Source organism: Oratosquilla oratoria, chromosome 15, assembly GCF_046742065.1.
Source record: "Oratosquilla oratoria isolate Oo_2021 chromosome 15, ASM4674206v1, whole genome shotgun sequence".
Lineage (NCBI taxonomy): Eukaryota > Metazoa > Arthropoda > Malacostraca > Stomatopoda > Squillidae > Oratosquilla > Oratosquilla oratoria.
Window position 1 is genome coordinate 30,703,231 of NC_134791.1, and position 25,115 is coordinate 30,728,345.

The 25,115-nt window shown below is 38.3% G+C and overlaps 1 protein-coding gene across 1 annotated transcript in view; it reads right to left on the bottom strand.

Annotated features, from left to right (window-relative positions):
• Positions 1–1,957: 1,957 nt before the first annotated feature.
• LOC143033382 (trypsin-1-like) overlaps positions 1,958–25,115 on the bottom strand; it is a 44,525-nt gene continuing 21,367 nt past the window's right edge. Inside the window, exons 3-7 of the mRNA XM_076198733.1 lie at positions 22,118–22,247; positions 17,303–17,475; positions 8,542–8,669; positions 4,107–4,217; positions 1,958–3,598 (exon numbers count right to left, since the gene is read on the bottom strand). Coding sequence (XP_076054848.1) covers positions 3,419–3,598; positions 4,107–4,217; positions 8,542–8,669; positions 17,303–17,475; positions 22,118–22,247 — 722 coding nt within the window. The 3' untranslated portion in view covers positions 1,958–3,418. The remainder of the gene's footprint in view (positions 3,599–4,106; positions 4,218–8,541; positions 8,670–17,302; positions 17,476–22,117; positions 22,248–25,115) is intronic.

The following is a 25,115-nucleotide window of genomic DNA, read 5'->3' on the forward strand; positions in this document are numbered from 1 at the left end:
AATTGCTTCCCCCTATCTTAGCTTGTCATGGACGAAGGATCATCCCTGCCCACTGCCCAGGTCAGATGCAATGCAACAAGAGCTGCAGCAATGCAGCACAGCAGCAATAAATTGCAATTTCCACAAAGGTTCTTGTCAGTGCCTTTTCAAAGTCCAGATATACGCAGTCTATCCCTTTCTCCTGCTGTATATCAACTGTTCTTGAGTTAAAACTAAGTGGGTTTGACACACATGAACTTCCTGTTAAATGTGTATGTGTGTGCATACATCCATGTGTGTTTTTACTTAGTTGTGACATACAGGATAAGAGCTATGCTCATGGGTTCCTGTTCTGGTGCTTCCATCATACTTGGTTTACTATTTATTTTTTCATTTTGTTCTTTGGATCAATGTATCTTTCTGCATGTCCTGTGTTTATTTTTGTGTCCCACAAAGACGTCAGTCATATTACCTCTCTCTCAAATGTCAGATTAACCCCTGCTTAGCCTTTTGTATCCTTCACCACCCCATCCATATGCACATTGAACAAGTACAGCGACATAACTGTGATGCAGCCCCACCCTCATTGTGGTGGTAATAATTTGCATGAAGAACATTGTGAGTGGTGCCAACACTGACTGGAACTCTGTTGGGTATTTCCCTTCATCCTGACAGTCTGTCGTTCACTATAGTTTTCATGTGTTGATCTGTCAGGAAGGTTCTCATCCATTCCAAGAGGCTGGTCAGAGACACTGGTCTATAATTCAGGGGTTTCTCCTTTATATCTCCTTTAATGATTGGTGCCACATTGGCTCTTTTACAGTCTTGAGGCATTATCCCTTCTGATAAGTACAGCATTATGCTGTGAATCTTATCTACCTTTTCTGTATTCCTTCAGTTGGAGATCCCATCTGGTAGCTTCTATATTTCCTTTATTTTCATGTTAATATCTTTTAATCCAGCATTCTTCTTATTCTCTCCTTTTTGTAACCACGAAGTTATTATATTTTGTGATAATTGACAGGAAACCTGTTTCTTATAACTTGTGTTGATGTATCTTTGTAGACTTCCTGCTTTTGACTTGGTAATTCATTCCTTGTTATGGATTGTCATTGATGAAGCTGAACATTTTCTTGTCAGAGATAACTAACATAATTGAAAACCAACTTTATAAAAAAAAATGTGATGATAATTTGTATTCGTCTACCCACATATTTGTTTTGCATCTTCCATTTTATATGAGAGGCATGAACATTTTGTAAAACTTGTTAGATCCACATATAAAATTAAATGTATATAATTTTTAAATTTGGTTTTATTTTTTCCCAATGGAATATTATGTGTTATTTGTCAGGAAGTCAATAAAGAGATAAAGCATATTACATTGCAAATATAATGACAGGGACCTGCATGTAATGGTCTGGACATATGGAAAGAATGAGTGAAGAAAGATTAGTAAAAGAGGTGTGGATGGAGTGAACATGAGGGGGTGACCAAGGATGAGATGGATGGATAGGGTAAAAGGGCCATTGGGAAAGAGGGGATGTCTGTTGAGGAAGGGTGAATGGAGAATGGTTGTGTATGAATGATACTGTGATGCATGGGAGGGAGTGGGTGGTTAGGGAGTATGTGAGAGGGTGGTTGCCGATTAAATGAAACCCTTGCTGTAAATGTGCTGTATCTTGCTGCATTGCTTTTGACCCAGGGCATTGAGCAAGATGCAAGGATGACCCATCATCCAGAAGGAGCAAAGAAAAGAGGGAGGAAGGAGTGGTGAATGGGAGTAGAGTATGTGAGGATGAAATGAGTGGGAGTGGATTTATGGCTTTGACTTTGGCTACCACCCTTGTAAGGGGAGGAAAAACCCTTGGTATATGTATGTATATCATAGTTGTTACATAGATTAATCGTGTTATTGTTACTATGTTCCTTACTAAAGTCATAGATGTTGGAAAACAAATCTTCAATGAAAATCAGGTGAAGAGCAAAATAGATTTTTATTACGTAAATAGTGAATCCATGCCAATTCATCACCAGTGTTTAGTTATGTTCACATTTTCATGCACGCTTAAAACACCTTTGTTTACTGGGAACGTTATAATCAATGGAACAAACACACACAACAATTGCGTGCCACAGTTCACTTGACCCTTCACGTTGCATTTTTGATCTGATGATTCCATAGATACTTTCACATTTTTTATATAATTATCTATAATGATTAGTTGCATAATACATATTTAACTAAATTTCATTAAAAGTTCAGTGTACATTAACAGAGTTGGGCGTGTTCCTTGGTGCATTTCGCTTTAGTTTGGCCACAGATAGTGCTCCCAAACTACTAAAGCTTAAGAGACAGGTTCATACCAAAATAAAAGTCTGGTAGGCCACATACTATACCAAAGAAAAATTTTGCAGGCCATATACTATAACGGCACCTATATTGCTTTAATAGTTTGGGAACACTAACTGTGGCTAAACTAAAGTAGAAGGCACAAGGGAATGCACCCAGCTCAGTAGCCTACATTAATGCAAGCTTGTAAGAAGGTATTCTTGCTTACATGCCTACACACATCTCTTTTGTTGTATTCCCCCCCCCCACGTTATGAAATTAAACAAAGTGAGGCGAATCTTGGATGTTATTAAACTACAATAGTCGTGGACTGTGGAAGATAGAAGGCATCAGTAGCTGAAAGTTTTATCTGCACAATGTTTGATCACGTGACGGTGAGCTGAATGATTGGCAAAGATAGCATGAGATAGGTGGGACCTACCATATTATATGTGTATATATATATGTGTGTGTGTGTGTGTGTATATATATATATGAATATACATATATTTTAACAACCACAATGCACTTTAATTCTAAGCCATCAACATTGGGAGACCCAATGGAGGCCAAAATGAGTGGTAGGATGGTGAGATAAACACCAAGAATTGGAGTTTTTATTCACTATATAGATATGTGTGTGTGTGTATTGAAGGATGGACGACAAAATGACTGGTAGGATGGTGAGCTAAACACCGAGAATCGGAGTTTTTATTCACTGATGTTTCGCTCTTAACAATTTCTTCAGAGTGTGCATGCAGGGACAGAAAATCAATATATAACCTGCATGCTCGATGTTGCATATAAGTATGCTGAATTTCTTTCATGTATGCACACTGAAGAAATTATGTTAAGAGCGAAACGTCAGTGAATAAAAACTCCAATGATTCTCAGTGTTTATCTCACCACCCTACCACTCATATATACATATATATATATATACACATACATATACATATTCATATGAACCATCTTGTCCATTCATCGCCTTTCTACTTTTGCATCTCTTGTATAGTATATTTTCAACTCTTTTTCTCATGCAATTTATTTACCCTCATTTTCCTCCTCCTCCTCTTCTTTCTCCTCTTCCTTGTAAACTTCCTCTTCTTAATTCTTATCAATCGTGTCTTTCACCCAGGAATTGTAGTAAGAAGTTTGGGTATAGATCCCAGGCACCCCATCTGTGGCGCACCCAAGGCCCCAGGAGACCACTCCAGACAGGGAACAATCTTTGGAGGTCATGGATTTCCCTTCCCTGCAGGTCACTAAGGGGCCTCCGGAGTCGCCCTGCGAAGAGCCAAAAGCAGTTAATGACGTCATGATAAAGGGGAAAAGATGTGCACCCATTGGGCAGCAGCAGCATTCGATTTGAATATCGTTTTACCAAAATTATACTACGCTCAGTGGCGTGCAGAGGTTTGCAGATGCCTTGAATTCCTTGATATTCTGCCCCAAATTCAAGTGTAAGGCCTAACACTGAGAAATAATATAAGAAAGGAAGACATTTTGAATGTGCAAACACTAATGAGACATGAAATAAATACTACTCGATTTAAATGTAAACCAACCAAATTGATTAAATTCTTTTCCTCAAATAGCCCCACCTCTGCATTCCTCCAACTACACCGATCTTCCCTATATACCGAATTTGTAATCTGCGTTTGTGTACGTGAGAAAGCTAACCGGCAATACATTTCACAACTAATGTAGGCTCCTCAAATGTATTAGATACGTGTTGATAGTGCCGCTTTTATAAGTAATGTGACTAATATAAACATAAAAAGCGTTATAATACCTGACAAGCGTCCCTCTCATGCCCACCAGCACATAAGTTGGTATCGAAGACTTGGTAGATGGATACTTTTGATATAGCTTTTTGGCATTCCTCGTCGTCTACAAATTTCACCTGGGAAGAAAAACAAAGATTATCTTCATCTTTCATTCGTTGTTGTCCCATGGATTCCTCAAGTCCTCTGCACAGATAAACTTTTTGATATACATACATACATACATACATATATATATATTGCAAAAATAATCACAATAATGCATGACTAAATAATATTGCAGAAACCACAGGGAAAATAAAGTGGAATACTAATACTGAGGATGTCATAATGGACGAAAACGTTTAGTATTCCGACTTTATTTTCCCTATGGTTTCTGCAACATATATATATGGTGGTGAGGGTTTTGATTCTATCTACTCCAGTGGTTCTCAACTTTTTTCATTCCGTTCCTTCCCCTTAATGAATTCTCAACATTCTTCTGGCTCCCCTTCATTTATCTCCTAAATCCTACCCCACCAAAAGGTAAAAATGAATAATTAGTAACTATAATCAAATATTGATGAAGAGAAACCCTTTGCTTTATTACTAAGTTGGCATTCATAATTATCTTAGGATCGATAGATTTTGTGGTATGCCAGGACAATGATCATTTTTTTTACTTAGATTCCTCGCTTTATATAAAAATGTATGATTTATAACAGCAGGCCACGCCCCTCTATGTTCTTGTCATGGCTCCCTCGGGGACTTCCATGGCTCCCTCGGGGGCCTCCATGGCTCCCTTGGGGGCTCCATGGCTCCCTTGGGGTCCTCCATGGGTCCCTCGGGGTCCTCCATGGCTCCCTCTGGGACCTCCATGGCTCCCTCGGGGTCCTTCATGGCTCCCTCGGGGACTTCCATGGCTCCCTCGGGGTCCTCCATGGCTCCCTCGGGGACCTCCCTGGCTCCCCCTGGGGCCTCCATGGCTCCCTCTAGGGCCTCCATGGCTCCCTCTAGGGCCTCCATGGCTCCCTCTAGGGCCTCCCTGGCTCCCTCTAGGGCCTCCCTGGCTTCCTCTGGGTCTTCCATGGCTCCCATGGGGGCCTCCATGGCTCCCTCGGGGTCTTCCATGGCTTCTTCATGGCTCCCTCGGGGTCTTCCATGGCCCCCAGATTGAGAACCATTGTTCTAATCCTAGACCGGATGAGAGGAAAAGATTTTCCCCAATTTGAGCTTGGCGTTACTAGGAAATATGAGGCAAAGGTCATTGTATATTTGTATAAGTGTGTAAATGTCCTATTTCCACTGTTGTACAAGTGCATCACTGGAAACCACAGAGAATATGTTCTCCTTTGGCACCGATGGATTGACCTAGCACACATTAGCAAATGTTCTTTTTATTTCTACACCCTCTTGTATACAATATGATGGTGTGCACGCTGACCTGGAGACTGCGTGGGTAGAAGTCGATGGTCAGTCTGTCTTCGAGATTTTTTCCCTTCCTTTTTTTGGCAGGACTGTCGCCATGGCAACGAAGAAACAACTTAGCCATTTCCCTGATGATACGATTTGCTTGAACCTCGCAAACTACCCCTATCAGAATGTTAGGGTGGTGCCTCTTACAGAGGATTTAGTAGCGAGAATATTTAATGAACCATGCCCTTGGTCCAACTCGCTGGTGGCAGGTTTTGAACTGCGCTCACCTCGATCTCCGCCGCGAGTAGCAACACTCTAACCTGCTTGGACAGAGAGGATTCAGGATGGAACCCGAGTGGCCCACGGTGGTTTACTTACTTAGTTTACTTAGTAGAATTCAGAGGGTCTTCCTCATAGCTGTGGTGGTCCACCGCTACTTCCAGTCCGGGAATCTCCTTTTTTGTAGGTTGATCTGGTCTGGAATGGAATTTGAGGCTGCCCTGCAATGAGCTGTGTATCCAGGTACGGGAGGCTCGTCTGCCAGTGACTTCAGATATTTATCTAGGTGTTGTTTAAAGTTTGTGACTGGGCAGTTTTTTATCTCTCTTATATGTTTTGGTAGGCTATTGAAGATTCTGGGACCATTATATGTGAAGCTGGAGGCCAATAGGGTCCTGATTCTGTCTGGGGCAGATGTAGGCAGTGTTTTCTTTTCACACATGCGACCATTTCTGCTATTGTGTATTTCTAGTAGAGACAATGTAGTAGGGTCAGGTGCCTGTTTCTCCAGTATTTTCCACATATATATGGCCCGGTATCTCTCTCTTCTTTGTTGAGAGTATAGCCCTAGTTTTTTCAGGCGATCCCAATAATTGAGGCCCTGCATGCCTTTGATTTGCCTAGTGAAATGCCTTTGGACAGACTCTAGTTCCTGTATTTCTGCCCTTTTGTGTGGTGACCAGAGTTGGCTACAATAGTCGAGTACTGGTTGTATAAGTGCCTTCCAGAGTGATAACATTAGCTGTTCATCTCTTGATTTGAAGGTCCTAAGTACCCATCCAGCCATTTGTCTGGCTTTACTAGTAATTTTGAAGATGTGGTTTCTGTAGGTGGCCTCTTCATTGAGGTGAATTCCAAGGCACTTTACAACCTGACTCGAGGATATATTTGTGCCTCCTCTGGTATGGAGTGTGGTGGAACTTTTTAGGTCAGAATTTGGGCCACATCTTAGAATTTCAAACTTCTCCTCATTGAAATGCATGTTAAGTTCAGCCCATTCTGAGATTTTGTCCAGGTTGTCTTGCAATTCCTGGATGTCGGCCTCATGGCTGATTCTATGGCTGAGGGTGGTGTCATCCGCAAAGGAGGACAAGAATGAGCTGTCAACGGCTTGGCCTATGTCGTTCATTAGGACCAAGAAAAGTAGCGGGCCCAGCACAGAGCCCTGCGGTACACCACTGAGAACTGCTGATTTTTCTGATTGGTGGCCATCAACAGCTACCACCTGTGTCCTTGTTCTGACAAAGTTGTGGAGCCATGTCCCAATCTTTCCCTTAATTCCCACAGCTTTGAGTTTATGTGATAGAATGCCATGATCAACTCGGTCGAAGGCCTTAGCAAAATCAAGGCACACAACATCAACGTTTCCTCGTCTTGCAAGCCCCTGGAGCAACCATTCATAGTGACTTAACAAGTTAGAAAGACGATCTCCCTTTACGAAAACCGTGTTGAGATTTGCTTAATAGTTTGTTTCTCCAGGTACTTGATATTATTTCTCAATATCTTTTCAAAAATCTTTGATATATGTTGTAAGTGCAACTGGTCTGTAATTTCTGGCCAGACTTCTTTCTCCTCCCTTATATATTGGGGATATGGCTTCCTTTAGTCTGTTAGGTATTATTCCTGTGTCGAGGGACAGTCGCCAAATTTTCTGAAGGGGGGATGTTAGAGCCTCTTTACATTTTGTAAGAAAGATGGCAGGCCAGCAGCTGAGTTTACTCTAATTTCACTTATTGCCCTCAGCACATCAGTCTTGGTGAAATGAATGTCATTGAGTTGTGGGTTTTCGTTGTTTTGTACTGAGAAGAATTCTTGTGGGTTATTTACAATACTTTCTGCTTTTGGTTGGGAAAACACTGTTGTGTATTGTTATGCTAAGACACTGCAGGTTTCCTGGGGGCATGACGACATTTTACCATATCCAATTGGAGTGGTCCAATTTTGGTTTTTGCTTTTGAGAATTTTTTGCAGTAACTGAAGAAATACTTTGGATTGGATTTAATGTTACTTATTGCTTGGATTTCTTCTTTGTTTCTTTGCTCCTCATGTGATGTTTTGATTTCCCTTTCAATTGTGGCTATTTTTCCATGAAGTGCCCTTTTGCGGTTATCATTTGTTGCTTTCATTAATTGTTGGGTGAGAGAAGTTCTTCTTTTCATCAGTATCTTCCGGTCTTTGGGGATGTTGCTTTTACGAGATGTTAGTGATCTTCTCTTTGGTATTTTGTCTCCACATACGGTTAGTATAATCTCGGTGCTGCGAACCAAAAGCCACCAGTAGTTAGTGGATACAAAAAGATTACAATTAGTGTTAAAATATATGTTAAAATCATCCCCAGGATGTTATATTACAGCAATTCTTAAGTACGGGGAATCACAAGTGGATACAAAATGATTAAATTTAGTTTTGGAATAATCTCCAGGAGGTTAGGGAATAGTAATTCATAACTATGGTATACTCGTACATGTGGAAGTAGATTGAGAACCTCGGCTCTAGTCTACATAGAATTGTTTAGTGGGTATAAAATTGTTAGATTTAATGTTGGAGTCATCTCCATGAGGTTAGAGTATAGTAATTCATAAGTACGGTGTACTTGTGAAAATAGGTTGAGAACCTCGGCTCTAGTCTGCATAGAATCGTTTAGTGGATGCAAAACGATGAAATTTAGTGTTTACGTCATCTCCAGAAGATTTAGGAATAGCAATTCATAAGCACGGGTTATATGTAATAGTAGTTTGAGAACCTTGGGCGCAAATAGCGCAATGTCACCTGGGTAAACAGTAGGTTATCCGAGGCTTGCCCTCCGTGGCTCGTATGTCCAAACCCTGAGACGAAGAAGGTATTGCTAGGTTCCTCCCTTTCTTTTGACAGAGGGATTGGAGTTATATGTGATGGACCTGTAGGAGTGCACAGTGGTAGAGATGATAATTTACATTTTGTGTTCACGTTCCAAACTAAAGCAGGAGGTTATTTTAGTTCATGACATTTAATATAATACACAGATCCGCACACACAGCTGGAAGAAAAAGCAGTAGAGTTAAAAGTGAAGGCTAAGCTTCATGCTAAAGAATCCAGTATCGCTCTTGACACTAGTGGCCCGAGAACAGCTCAAGGGAATGCGGAATACAGAGGTTGCGGAGAGGTAATACATACGCACACACAACACACACACACACACACACACACTTCAACGAACGGACGGCATAGACGACGTTCTGAAGAAAAAGTGAAATTTCGTGGATCCCAAAGCAAAGGAAGTACCTATTGTTTTTACAGGGTGGGGGGAAATTGCTCGTGGTGTAGGGAAAGTAAGGAAAAAGGAGAAGGGGAGGGATTACTGAGGGAAATGGAAGGAAATGAGGAAGGTGAGGACTTGGCCCAGGCAGGCAGACGAAATCTAAACAAACGAGGGCCGGACCAATTTAGCGATGATGAAATGTCTAACAAAAATGTAAAGATTAGAAGTATAGATAAGAGCAATACAGTAGAAGATGATGAGAATATTTTCCAGGGATTTAAAGAGGGTGGGGGGGACACAACCCCCCCCCGACTGACAAGACTAGAAGAGAAGGTCGATAAGATGATCGAAGACTTGGAGCGTAGGTTCGGTCATGTTAACAACATTATACGGAGAGTTGAAAAATTGGAAGAACTAGAGAAGGCGAACAAAAACTTAACTAAGGAAATTGAAGAATTAAAAAAACAGTTAAAAGAAGTAAAAGATAAGAATAAAGTCTTAAAGGAGAATAATAAGGAGAACAAGGAGGGTTGGAAAAAAATTCATGAAAATAGCAAAGTTGCATTCACTGACATAATCAGACAGCAAATGAATGAACAAACTGAAAATTCAGTTATTAAAGTGATGAGACAGAAGGAGAATCTAGTAAGAGACTTAGCAGACAGAAAGAAATGTATAATTATATTAGGAATGGAAGAGAAACATAACCCAGATAGAACCACAAGAATCAAAGAGGAAAATGAAAAAGTAAGAAATTTACTAGAATTAGTTCAGGAAGATGAACCAGAAATAATGAAACAAATCGAAGAGAAATTCAGGCTCGGGAAATATAGTACAGACAAGACCAGACCAATTAAGATTAAATTCAGGTCACAAACTACGGCTGAGAATATCTTATCCAAAACAGGGAAACTAGCAACAAGTGAACAATATAAAAAGGTATGGATAAAAAGGGAAATGAATAAAGAGGAAAGAGAGGAAGAAAAACAGAAAAGACTTGAAGCAAAGGAAAAAAACGAGATAAGAACGGAGTCAGAAAAAGAGAGATTCTATTGGAGAGTAGTGAATATGAAACTAAAGAAAGTCGACATACAAGAGAAAAACAAAAGGGAAACAGAGAACACAATGGAAGTGGCAGAAAACTAAGAGTGTCTTACACATAAATATAAATGGATTAATAACAGGATTGAATGAGCTGAATGATTATTTGAAAGAAAAAGAACCAGACATAATGGGAATTGTAGAAACAAAATTAAAAGGTCCACTACCACCCAACAGTGTAGGACATGATGCATATAATTATTGGATTAGAAACAGAGTGAAAAAGGAAGGGGGTGGAGTTATGTTCCTGACTAATAAGGATATAAATGTGAAGTGTGTCACATATGGAAAGAATACAGTAGAGATGATAATGATGAAAGTAGAAGACAGAGATAAGAAGAGCAGAAAGTTTGTGATAAATTATGTGCTCCCAAAAACAGCCTCATGGGAAGAGAGTGAACATAAAAGTATGTTAGAGGACACAAAGATAACATTAAACAAGATAATGGAAGAGGTAGGAAAAATAGTTATGATGGGCGACTTTAATTGCAAAGAAATCTGCTGGGAAGAAATGACAGTAAAGGGTGGAGACGGCTCATGGGGAAACGCTCTACTTGAGATGGTTACTGACCATACAATGACACAATGGATACAGGAGAACACTAGGTATAGAAATGAAGAAGAGCCATCGAGACTAGACCTAGTAATTACATCCGAACCTAGAATAGTGGACAAAATTGAATATAAAACACCAATAAGTAAAAGTGACCACATATTGATTGAACTGGAACTTAATGAAGAAAAATATATGAAAAGAAATGAACAATATAGAAAAGGAAGAATGATGTATGAAAAAACAAACTTTGATAAAATAAGAAATTTCTTTCAAAAGGAAAACTGGGAAGAAATATACAAAGAAGAAACAACAGTAGAAGAGAAATGGAATATTTTGACAAAAATTTACAAAAAAGGAGTGGAAAAGTATGTCCCAAGACAAAAACAAGAAAAAGAATATGTAAAAAGCTGGTACAACAAAAGCTGTAGGGAGTTAAAAGACAAAAGAGACAAAGCCTGGACCAGATGGAAAAAAGACAGAAGACCTGAAAAATGGAAAATATATACCTGTTATAGAAATGAATATGTACAAATGTACAGAGAGGAAAAGAGAAAATATGAAAAAGATATAGAAAAGTGTAAAGATCAACCAAAACTATTCTACAGATTTGTAAACAATAAACTGAAAAACAAACAAGACTTGGAGAAATTAAAACAGGAGGGAGTTGAATACACTGAGGAAATGGAAATGGCGGAAATTATGAACAAACATTTTAAATCAGTGTTTACAAGGGAGAACATACAACCTGAAGAGAACGAATGGAAAGAGAAAGTCCCCCCTATGGAAGAAATAGAAGTAACAAAGAATGAAATATTAACACACTTGAGTAATCTTGATGTCAGAAAATCGCATGGACCAGATGAAATAGCAAACTGGATACTGAAAGAATGCAGGAATGAATTGGCAGACAAAATACATAGCATACTAAATAGTTCCTTGAAAGAAGGAAAAGTTCCAGAAGATTGGAAAAAAGCAAATATAGTACCTATATATAAAGGAGGAAATAAAGAAGAACCTACCAACTACAGACCAGTCTCTCTAACAAGTACAATAGCAAACATTTGTGAAACAATTATCAAAAGTAGATGGGTAAAATATTTAGAAAAAAACAAAGTGTTAAATCCAAGGCAATTTGGATTCAGACAAGGATGATCATGCGTCACCAATTTAATATGTTTCTATTCAAGGCTAATAGATATAATACAAGAAAGAGATGGATGGGCGGACTGTGCATTTTTAGATCTAAAGAAAGCTTTTGACAATGTACCACATAAGAAGTTGCTTAAGAAATTAGAATATGAAGGAGGAATACAGGGCAAACTACTAAATTGGATGGAGGACTTTTTGCAAGAAAGAAAAATGAGAGTAGTGATAAGAAACCAGCACTCAAAATGGGATGAAGTAATAAGCGGTGTTCCGCAGGGAACAGTTCTGGCCCCAATAATGTTTGCTATATATATTAATGATATGGATGAAGGAATTGAAAGCTATATGAGCTTCTTTGCAGATGATGCAAAACTACTGAAAAGAGTGAAAACTGAAGAAGATTGTGAATCACTACAGAGAGATCTAAATAAAGTACAAGAATGGAGTAGGAAGTGGGAGATGGAGTTCAATACAAAAAAGTGTAGTATAATGGAATTTGGAAAAAGCAAAAACAGAATAACAGGAGCATATAAATTGGGAGAAGAAGGAATAAAAAAGTAGAAAATGAGAAGGACCTGGGAGTCATTGTTATGAATAATATGTCACCTGAGAAACATATAAATAAGATTTTTGGAGAAACTTATAATTTAATAAGAACAATCAAAGTTGCATTTACATACCTGGATGAAGAAATGGTGAAGAAAATCCTAATCACCCTGATAAGACCAAGATTGGAATATGCAGCAACGATATGGTCACCAAGTACAAAAAAATGTATAAAAAAAACTTGAAAGAATACAAAGAGCAATTACAAAATTGGCACCAACACTCTCAAAACTATCATATGAAGAGAGACTAGAAAAACTTGAACTACAGACACTAGAGCAAAGAAGAGAGAGAGGAGATTTGATAGCTATTTACAGAATCATAAAAGGCATAGAAATTACTGATAGAGAGAATCTGATAAAATGGGATGACAGAAATACAAGAGGACACGGAAAGAAAATAAAAAAAGACAGCTATAGAAGAGATTTGAAAAAGAACAGCTTTCCTCACAGAGTAATAGACAGTTGGAACAAGTTAGATGAGAAAGTGGTGTGTGCAAAAACAATACATGAATTCAAAAATAGTTTAGATAAAATGAGATATGAAGACGGGACCCTTACGAGCATAGCTCCCCTTCCCGTAAAATACAACTAGGTAAATACAACTAGGTACAACTAGGTAAATACACACACACATAATAGACATCTGGAACAAGTTGGACGAAAAAGTGGTGTGTGCAAAAACAATTCATTAATTTAAAAACAGATATGAAGACAGGACACCACGAGCATCTCCCCTTCCCATAAAATACAACTAGGTAAACACACACACACACACACACACGCACACACTTACGTCGGACGGACGGCAAGGATTGACGTCCTGAAGAAAAAGTGAAATATTCGTGGATCTCAACGCAAAGGAAGTACCTATTGTATTTACAGGGAAGGAGATTGCTCGTGGTGTAGTGGGAAAGTGAGGAAAAGGGAGAAGGGGAGGGATTACTGAGGGAAATGGAAGGAAATGAGGAAGGAGAGGACTTGGTCCAGGCAGGCAAACGCCATGTAAACAAGCGCGGGCCAGAGCAATTTAGTGACGATGAAGGGACTAACAAAAATGTAAAGATTAGAAGCATAGATAAGAGCAGCACAATAGAAGGTGAGAATAATAATTTCCATGGATTTAATGAGGGGGGGGGCGGATACCAACCTCCCCCGACTGGCAAAACTGGAGGAAAAACTTGAACAAATGACCGAACATTGGGAGATTAGGTTCGGTAGAATGTCAAAAATTGCGGAAAGGGTTGAAAGATTGGAAGAAATAGAGAAGGCGAACAAAAACTTAACATATGAAATAGAAGAACTAAAAAGACAGTTAAGAGAAGTAAAAGAGGAGAATGAAGAATTAAAAAGGAACAATAAAGACAATAAAGAGGCAATAGCAAAAGAGGCACAGGGGTGGAAGATACAGGAAAATGGTAAAGTTGCATTTACTGATATAATTAAACAGCAAATGAAAGAGCAAACTGAAGACTCAGTTATCAAAGTGATGAGACAGAAGGAGAATATTGTAAGAGACTTAGCAGATAAAATGTATAATTATATTAGGAATGGAAGAGAAACATAACCCAGATAGAACCGCAAGAATCAATGAGGAAAATGAAAAAGTAAGCAGATTACTAGAATTAGTTCAGGAAGATGAACCTGAAATAATTAAACAAATTGAAGAGAAGTTTAGACTCGGAAAGTATAGTACAGATAAGACCAGACCAATTAAGATTAAATTCAGATCACAAACAACAGCAGAGAATATCTTAGCAAAAACAGGGAAGCTAGCAGCAAATGAACAATATAAAAAGGTATGGATAAAAAGGGAAATTAATAAAGAGGAAAGAGAGGAAGAAAAAATGAAAAGGAAAGAAGCTAAAGAAAAAAAACGAGACCAGAATGGAGTCAGAAAAATAAGAATTCTACTGGAGAGTAGTGAATATGAAATTGAAGAAATGGACCGTAACAGAGAGAAACAAAAAAGAAACAGAGAATACAATGGAAATAACAGAAAGTTAAGAGTATCCTACACAAATATAGATGGATTAATAACAGGACTGAATGAACTGAACGAGTATCCGAAGGAAAAGGATCCGGACATAATGGGAATTGTTGAGACAAAATTAAAAGGTCCACTACCACCCAACAGCATAGGACACAATGCATATAATTATTGGATTAGAAACAGAGAGATAAAACAAGGGGGTGGAGTTATGTTCCTGACTAAGAAGGATATAAACGTGAAGAGTGTCACATATGGAAAGAACAGAGTAGAGATGATTATGGTAGAAGTAGAAGACAGAGATAAGAAGAGCAGAAAGTTTGTAATAAACTACGTGCCCCCAAAAACAGCCTCGTGGGAAGAGAGTGAACATAAAAGTATGTTAGAAGACACAAGAATAACACTAAACAAGATAATGGAAGATGGAGGAAGAATAGTTATGATGGGCGACTTTAATTGCAAAGAAGTCTGCTGGGAAGAGATGACTGTAAAGGGAGAAGAGTCAGGGGGAAATGTTCTACTTGAGATGATTATTGACCACACAATGACACAGTGAATCCAAGAGAACACTAGGTATAGAAATGAAGAAGAACCATCGAGACTAGACCTAATAATCACATCAGAACCTGAAATAGTGGAAAAGATAGAATACCAGGCACCAATAAGTAAAAAGGACCACATATTGATAGAATTAAATGAGAAAAAATACATGAAAAGAAATGAACAATATAGAAAAGGAAGATTGATGTATGAAAAAAAAATTGATAAAAGAAGAGAATTCTTTCAAAATGAAAACTGGGAAAGAATACACAAAGAAGATACAACAGTAGAAGAGAAATGGAATATTTTGACAAAAATATCTATAAAAAAGGAGTGGAAAAGTATGTCCCAAGACAAAAACAAGAAAAAGAATATGTAAAGTGCTGGTACAACAAAAGCTGTAGAGTGTTAAAAGACAAAAGAGACAAAGCTTGGACCAAATGGAAGAAAGACAGAAGACCTGAAAAATGGAAAATATATACTTGTTATAGAAATGAATATGTACAAGCGTGCAGAGACGAAAAGAGAAAATATGAAAAAGTTGTCATAGAAAAATGTAAAGATCAACCAAAACTATTCTACAGATTTGTAAACAACAAACTGAAAAACAAACAAGACTTGGAGAAATTAAGACAAGGAGTTGAATACACAGAGGAAATAGAAATGGCGGAAATTATGAACAAGCATTTTAGATCAGTGTTTACAAGGGAGAATATACAACCGGAAGAGATCGAATGGAAAAAGAAAGTCCCCCCTATGAAAGAAATAGAAGTAACAAAGAATGAAATAATGAAACACTTGAGTAATCTTGATGTTAGAAAATCGCATGGACCAGATGAAATAGTAAACTGGATTTTGAAAGAATGCAGAAATGAACTGGCAGACAAAATACATAGCATAATAAATAGTTCCTTGAAAGAAGGAAAAGTTCCAGAAGATTGGAAAAAAGCAAATATAGTACCTATATATAAAGGAGGTAATAAAGAAGACCCTACCAACTATAGACCAGTCTCTCTAACAAGTACAATAGCAAAAAATTGTGAAAGAATTAGCAAAAGTAAATGGGTAAAATATTTAGAAAAAAACAGCGTGCTTAATCCAAGACAATTTGGATTCAGACAAGGACGATCATGCGTCACTAATATGTTTCTATTCAAGGCTAATAGATATAATACAAGAAAGAGATGGATGGGCTGATTGTGCATTTCTTGACCTAAAAAAAAAGCCTTTGACAAAGTACCACATAAGAAGTTGCTTAAGAAATTAGAAACTGAAGGAGGAATACAGGGTAAACTGCTTAAATGGATGGAAGACTTTTTGCTAGAGAGAAAAATGAGAGTAGTGATAAGAGACAAGCACTCAAGATGGGATGACGTAATAAGCGGTGTTCCACAAGGAACAGTTCTGGCCCCAATAATGTTTGCTATATATATTAATGATATGGATGAAGAAATTGAAAGTTATATGAGCTTCTTTGTAGATGATGCAAAACTATTAAAAAAAGTGAACACGGAAGAAGATTGTGAATCACTACAGAGTGATCTAAATAAAGTATGGGAATGGAGTAGGAAGTGGGAGATGGAGTTCAACACTAAAAAGTGTAGTATAATGGAATTTGGAAAAAGCAAAAACAGAATAACAGGATCATATAAATTGGGAGAAGAAGGAATAAAAAAAGTAGAAAATGAGAAGGACCTGGGAGTCATTGTTATGAATAATATGTCACCTGAGAAACATATAAATAAGATTTTTGGAGAAACTTATAATTTAATAAGAACAATCAAAGTGGCATTCACATACCTGGATGAAGAAATGGTGAAGAAAATTCTAATCACTCTGATAAGACCAAGATTGGAATATGCTGCAACGATGTGGTCACCAAGTACAAAAAAAATGTATAAAAAAAAAACTTGAAAGAATACAAAGAGCAATTACAAAATTGGCACCAATACTCTCAAAACTATCATATGAAGAGAGACTAGCAAAACTTGAACTACAGACACTAGAGCAAAGAAGAGAGAGATGAGATTTGATAGCTATTTACAGAATCATGAAAGGCATAGAAATTACTGATAGAGAGAATCTGATTAAATGGGATGATAGAAATACAAGAGGACATGGAAAGAAAATCAAGAAAGACAGCTATAGAAGAGATCTGAAAAAGAATAGCTTTCTCCACAGAGTAATAGACAGTTGGAACAAGTTAGATGAGAAAGTGGTGTGTGCAAAAACAATACATGAATTTAAAAATAGTTTAGATGAAATGAGATATGAAGACGGGACACCACTAGGATAGCTCCCCTTCCCGTAAAATACAACTAGGTAAATACACACACGCCTTTGACTCCACTTACTGTGGCTTCTGTGTGGCAGAAGATTTTTTTCCATGTTGATCTTGACCAGCGCAATGTCGTTCTTCATGGTGACTTCGTCGTAGTCCGGATGCCTGTTCCACTCCTCGACCAAGTACATGAAGGTGGGCTTCCTCAGGTCATAGGTTCCCATTACCACCCTCGCATTGGCTGCGCTGCAGGTTGTGTGGTTGTACGGTGAGGTTTGAGTATTTGTGTGTTTTTATGTATGTGGGTCATTGCGCGCGTGAGAGAGAGAGAGAGAGAGAGCCATTGTATATGTGCGTGTTTATCATTTCGCGTTTACGTGTTTCATAATATGTGTGTGCATATATGTCGTGTGTGTGTGTGTGTGTGTGTGTGTGTGTATGTGTGTGTGTGTGTGTTGTGTTTGGACGTATAAGGGGAGGATGTGGAGAAAGTGGATGATTAATATGTCATTTGTTCACCTGTACAATGAAAAAGGCCAAGTCATTCATACTTCGTAGATGTCCATATGTTGTTGTGTGTGTATTCTACCTAATTGGAATATACAGGTGTTGTGCTTATGTGTATGTTTGTGTATTACCTAGTTCTATTTTACGGGAAGAGAGTGTGACCCGTTTTTGTATCTTTTAGCATCCAGTTTGATCTTAAAATCTTGTATAGTTTTAGCACTCACTGTTTCCTCATTCAGTTTGTTCCAGATATTTGTCACTCTGTGTGGGAAGCTATTCCTTTTCAGATCTTTTCTGTAATTATCCTTTTTAAGTGTGCTTGTGTGTGTGCGTGTGTGTGTGTGTGTGTGTAAGTATAAGCGACACAACTTGGCAATGAGGCAAGAAAGAGCTAGGCTATACACATCTCCCCTCTCCCCCTCTCTTCCTTCCCCTTTCCCATTTGGCTTTTCATACTATGTCATCATACACCTTCGTGATCTTACATTTTGTGAAAACTTTACTCAAAATTATTTCTATCTACGCTCATCTGTGCTCTTCCGTAACATGACTATGTTAGTCTACTGGAGATAACAGCCCTTTCCCATATGACTCTGTGATGTCCCACCTTATTGATTACTATTGCTCGGTTCGTGAGCAGCTGTGCCTTAATTACATGGTACCATCGAACAACCCATATATATATATATATATATATATATATATATATATATATATATATATATATATATATATATATATATATATATATATATATATATTAATTATTATGGGACAAGAACTTATCAAAACCTACCAGGAAGTCCATAGCATTGTATTTTTCCGGTTTTAAAGCAAAATTCAAACCAAGACCTAACACTTCTAATTGTGATTTGATAAAGAAATATATATATATATATATATATATATATATATATATAGATTATATATATATATATATATATATATATATATATATGTGTGTGTGTGTGTGTATATATATATATATATATATATATATATATATATATATATATATATATATATATTAACAACATTAACTTTTCACTTTTAATTCCATGTCATCACGATCGAGACTGACAATGCGCTCGACGGAGCCATATGCGGAAACTAACTGATACGCAGTGAAGCCAAGGACTCGAACCCAGCTCAGACGTATCAAAGTGAACAGTGACTAACCACTGCGCCCTGTTCTCGCATCAAAGCTTCGTTTCATCTCCCTGACTGGTTGCCCTTTTAAACCATCAAGCTTCCGAGCATTTGGACATACCAATCAGTTTGCCCATGCACGTGACGAGTGCATTGAAGTCTTAGAAAGATGCACAAGAGTCATGGGTCATACCGAAGGATTGGTGACGTCATCCGAAGTGGGTTCGAATCCCGCACTTCTCTCTGATTCCCGGCAGTGACTGTCGCCTTCCTCAACAGTCTAAGCACATAGGGGAAAGGTGACGGCTTTGGCCGCAGCTACTCAGCGCCTCCTGGTGTAGGCCTCTCACCTTTTGGTGTTATGGACTCCCGAGTACATGGCGTTGTTGATATTCATGCAAGAAGACCCGGGTGATAGACGTGGTCACCGAATGCTGAGTAGAAGAGGCGTCTCGGCGTCTTTGATACCAAGCGCCTTCGGAGAATCGATTATGTATCAAACCCAGCGTAGCCAGTCAGTGCTTTGTGCCATTGTAATTCATGAACGTCATCTTAGCTTATATAAGCAAATGGTGCGATTCCCTGAAGTTTATCCCATTGCTTGAAAAGAGAACCTTCGATGGGGACCACCGTAGAACATATGACTGAAGCAGCTCAAACGATCCATCCGAGAGCTGTTTGGAATGGGAAGGGTGACTGCATGGGGGCTTCTTTAGAGAAACCGTAGAGAATGACGTCGGCGTGTGACTGAAGCAACGCGACCCCCGGCGTATGCTTCCTACTGATAATGATGATGAACTTGTTGTAGCTGGTATATATGTAGATTGCCATTTTCATCGTATGGTGTTATTAGACAGGACTGCTACTTCCTCCATATGGTGTTATTGGACCAGTTGCTATTTCCACCGTACGGTGATTAAAGACGTGTATACGTTTTGATAGGTAATTATAAAATGTTAAAATATCTCTTTGTATGGTCTGTGGGAAGTGCTTTCAAGTGCATTGGGTTGATAGAACTACTTCAATGAATAGAATAGATTACAATTGAAATCAAAATTAGATCTATTGATAATTATTTTACCCATTTCGGGGACTGAGTGGGAGCGGAGTCGCCCCTTGGGCGCCGGGGCAGAGGGCGAGAAGGTGATTCTTGACGGAAAATCGCGAAAAGAAAAGAAAAAATGTCGCCAAAAGTAGGTGCGTCCCTAGATAGTTTTATCAAATAAAATTAGGTGTATAAATCTACGGTGGTATTTTTGTAAAGATTCACAATACTTAGGTGTGGGGAAAGTAAAAAAAATAAGGATTATTTTTGTTTACCCGACAAAAACTGCGCGACAGGCATATGCACAGTGATTGACAATGTTATGTTATGTTAGGTTAGTTTAGTCTAGGATCTGAGAAAAAAATATGAGACGATAGAATAATGTGGTGTCTAAGCAACCAAAAATTAGATTATATTGAATTAAAGAAAATATAAATGTTTGTTTTATATTATATTCAACAGACGTATATTGACCACTGATGCCCCCAAAGAAAAGTTATTTTTCGTTGGTGGAAGTTGTACAGTCAAAAGTGGATGGAACAAATGTAAACAACATACGTTATGCGGACGACACAGTGATACTTGCAGATTCTGAGGCAAATTTTCAAAGATTAATAGATAGTTTTGATGAAACGTGTAGAAGACGAAGACTAAAGATAAAATTGAAAAAGACAGAAGTGATGGGAATAACGAAAAGAGATTGAGAGTAAGAATAATCAATCAGGGACAAACACTTAAACAAGTAGAACATTTTAAGTACATAGGAAGTGTTATTACAGAAAACGCAGACTGTGAAAAAAGAAATAAAAACGAGAAAATAAGTAGCAAAGACAGCATTTGTAATCTTAAAAAAGATACTGACGAATATAAGCATAAATATGGAATTAAGACAACGAATTATCAAGTGTTATGTATGGTCAACATTAACGTATGGTTGTGAGGCATGGCCGATGAAGAAGGACACGATAAGGATGCGCGAAGCAGTGGAGATGTTTAGAATCCTTTGGACTGCACGAATTATCAACCTAAATATTCTGAGAAGAGGAGAAATGGAAAGAACACTGGTCAAACGTATCAGGAAGAGACAATTAAAATCCGTGGGCCTTATACTGAGAGGGCATGGACTAGAATGTTATCTTTTAGTTAAATGTTATCTTTTAGACACTGTTTTTTCTGAGGAAAATAGTTTATATGTTTAATTTACACCTTTTATGCTAGTCATTTTTCTAAGTAATTTTTTTTCTAGTCAGAAAAGTCATATTTTTCATGTTAGTCAATTTTGACGTCTTTTTTCAAGTCAACCTAGCTTGTATTATGACAATCTTTTCCTAGTTATAATATGTCATTTTTTGTGAGGACCACATTGGAAATAAGTCTTGACTTTCTGTGCCATCCTCAGATATACAATTGTATTTACTATGTATAATATGAGTCATAGATGTATTGTGTTTTATTGTATATATGATTGAATCCAAATAAAATCCAAGTCAAAGTCAGAAAGAGAATGTCTGCTGGGGAAAGTGAAGGGGACCAGAGCGAGAAGGAGGCAGAGAGTAAGTTTATGGGCACATTGTTGGAATACATCGGTGATGAATGGAAGGTTGTGGATCTTGCCAGGCTGGATGAAGAAAAAAATGGATGGCATTTGATAGTAAACAACGTCACTTGACAGGCACTCTGGTGGTGTGGTGGAATTTGATTAAATTTATGCATAAAACTCCCACTCTGCACCCTCTCGCATATTCATTCAACTAACAGCATACGTAGGAAGAATATTCTCCGATACAGAATCAAGTGTAGATTATTTCATTATAAAACATACGCTAAATATAGTTGTATAATCTACCTTCTTTATGGGAATGGATACGAATGAAAACGACCAACGGTGATAAGCGTGACACAATATATAGACAGAGAAACAGATAGGCCAGTTCTTAGTAACATGTTTGATCAAAGTATCGCTGTCGTTATGGTGAGACAACATTTGGCAACACCTAAGTAAAAATAAATTGAAAACATAAAAAAGACAACATTTGGCAACACTTATGCTGACCTAACAAAAATTAAGTAAAAATAAATTGAAAACGTAAAAAAGGCAAGGACAAGCTAACAAAAACAAAAAACTCACATAACTCGGAAAATGGTGTGGTTATTATCAGAAACAGTGTCGTCTTTTAAAGAACTTACTCGACACTCATCGTGCAGTGGGCGGCCGTTAACACCCAGTTTATGGCGACGAACGCTGCACCGCAGAAGTGTTTGTATAATTCAGGAGAATCAACCATCTTCTGCAACGACACCTGCCATTCAAACATGTCTGGAAAAAAAATCAGAAGAAATATTCTTTTCTGTTTTAATCATGGCTGTGCGATTTTAGGTGAGAATTGGATCAATTGCCATCATTCTGTTCTGTTGCTTTGCCATGTTGCAGTGTAGTTTTTCTTTGCAAGATTCCTGTGGCGGAAGATAAAAACACCATTACTGTGATTCCGTAGGAACTAGGGATTCACTTTGTTTGTATATCTCCAAAGGAAAGTCGATCTAAGTTTACTTCCTTGACTTGGCCATTTTATAAGGGAGATTCAGGTCTGTATACAGTGGTGATCTATTGTAATTCTGTTTACATTCAAAACATTAATGGAAAATAGGCTGTGGCCAGCACATGGTCTTATAGGGCCTGAGTACTTCTTAACCTTTTTATTACAGCAGCGTTTCACAAGCTGAATTAGATTGCTTTTGGCAAATACATTGAACTATATTATGGTTCGAGGACTTAAAGGTCAGATATCAACAGATATACCATTCGCTAAAAATCATCGTATTGCTCGAAAAAGTACTTTTTAAAAGCATACAAATAAAGTTTTTACCTGTTACAGAAGAATTTATTCAGAAAATTCACTTTTAATTTCGCCTCACATACCACTTTTCCGAAGGGTAGATGTTCTAGTCGATTTGTAATTAGTACCAGTAATCGCCGCTAGGTGAACCGGCGGTGACGTCACAGTTGCCAAACAATCGGACAAAGAGACACACGCTGTACTTCAGCTCAGTCATTCCAATCGAGTTATTCATCTTCATGTTCGTTTTTAATCCAAATTTGTTCGCAAAAATGGCTCATTGTGCATTCCAATTCGGAAGGATAGTATGTATGGTGGAAGAAGAAGAGGAAGAGGAGTTTGATATCGCCGAACATCGCATTGTAAAGCCTTACCAGTTCGAACCGATAATAGGACAGCCCGTTTCTTTGTCGGAATACAGTGCAAGTGAAGATGAAGAAAGTGGTGAACAAAATAGCGAAGAAGAAGGGGAAAGCGATTTGTCAGATTCAGAACCCGAGACCACGGGGAAGGAGACGGAATTCGACGGCGACGTTGATTTAGACGGTGCCGAGAATCAAGATGGGCCTACCACCCCTCCTAGACGCAAACGCAAAAGATCTGACCAGTCTCATAGGATTGGGAATACCAACTGGTAAGAAATTCAGTGCATTATTCCTTATTTAGGCTATCATTGCAAGCATGGGATGGGGTCCTTTGTTTTTAAGTAGACGATTTAGGCCCCTATTTCGATTGTAGTCCAGGCCTACATGATGGTATAAGCCTACCAATAAATTTTTGCTCTTTTTTCCAAACTTTTAATTTCAGAAGATTGAGGACATAAGCCTGGGGCCAGCCTCTGCACCGAGGTCCTTCCAAGTCCAGCTCAACCTTTTATTTCATTTGTAGATAAATTAACTTTTTTATTTCCAGGTGTACATGCGGACACTGCCTACCCATGCAAACAGCGAAAGAAAGTGTTTGTTGCAATGAGATGCAGCAGGTCGCAGAGAAATTAGATGAAAAGGGTAACTGCATTATAGACCATGAAGGATTTCAAGTAAATTGCTTAAATGAGCATGTGCTGGAAACAAGTTTCTGGGAATTTCTGCAGAAGCATGGGCCCATAGGTGATGAAGAACCAATGCATGAGTAAGAATCATTTGTCAGTCTCTCTCTAAAATTCCAAGCATGGGGGGAAAAATAAATTATATGAATTGCCTTGTGGCCATTTCTTCCTGCAAGATCGAGATTATTCATTTAAAATACGACACACGACTGACAATGCAAAGGCGATACGATGCACTCTCAGAATAACAATATTGTTTGGCAACTGTGACGTCACGAACGCGGAATTCCCCGAACGTTCCCGAAGCGCACGGGCGGGTTGTTTCGAACAGCAGACGACGCAATGAGATGAAGACAAACAACTGTTTTTGCCAAATTTTGCATTGTCAGTCGTGTGTCGTATTTTAAATGAATAATCTCGATCTTGCAGGAAGAAATGGCCACAAGGCAATTCATATAATTTATTTTTCCCCCCATGCTTGGAATCGCTTGCCCCTTCTTCTTCGCTATTTTGTTCACCACTTTCTTCATCTTCACTTGCACTGTATTCCGACAAAGAAACGGGCTGTCCTATTATCGGTTCGAACTGGTAAGGCTTTACAATGCGATGTTCGGCGATATCAAACTCCTCTTCCTCTTCTTCTTCCACCATACATACTATCCTTCCGAATTGGAATGCACAATGAGCCATTTTTGCGAACAAATTTGGATTAAAAACGAACATGAAGATGAATAACTCGATTGGAATGACTGAGCTGAAGTACAGCGTGTGTCTCTTTGTCCGATTGTTTGGCAACTGTGACGTCACCGCCGGTTCACCTAGCGGCGATTACTGGTACTAATTACAAATCGACTAGAACATCTCTACTTCGGAAAAGTGGTATGTGAGGCGAAATTAAAAGTGAATTTTCTGAATAAATTCTTCTGTAACAGGTAAAAACTTTATTTGTATGCTTTTAAAAAGTACTTTTTCGAGCAATACGATGATTTTTAGCGAATGGTATATCTGTTGATATCTGACCTTTAAAAGAGTGTCGGGTGAGCACCTCAGCAATATATTCCCATATTTACCGATGAGTTTGTTCACCTCTTCAACTTGAACCTTCGTGTGCTTATCAGTTTTGTCTTTTCGACCTGTTTTGCTATTGCAGTCCATGGTAGAGCATATGTAAAGGGCATCATAGCATCTTCAGATTACAGGTCATTCTGTAGTAAGAGCACTTGAAGGCAGAGCTGTGCGCATTCCTCTGTGCGTTCCTCGGTGTCCTGACTGGCATGTCTTTGCTCAGGACATCGAGGAA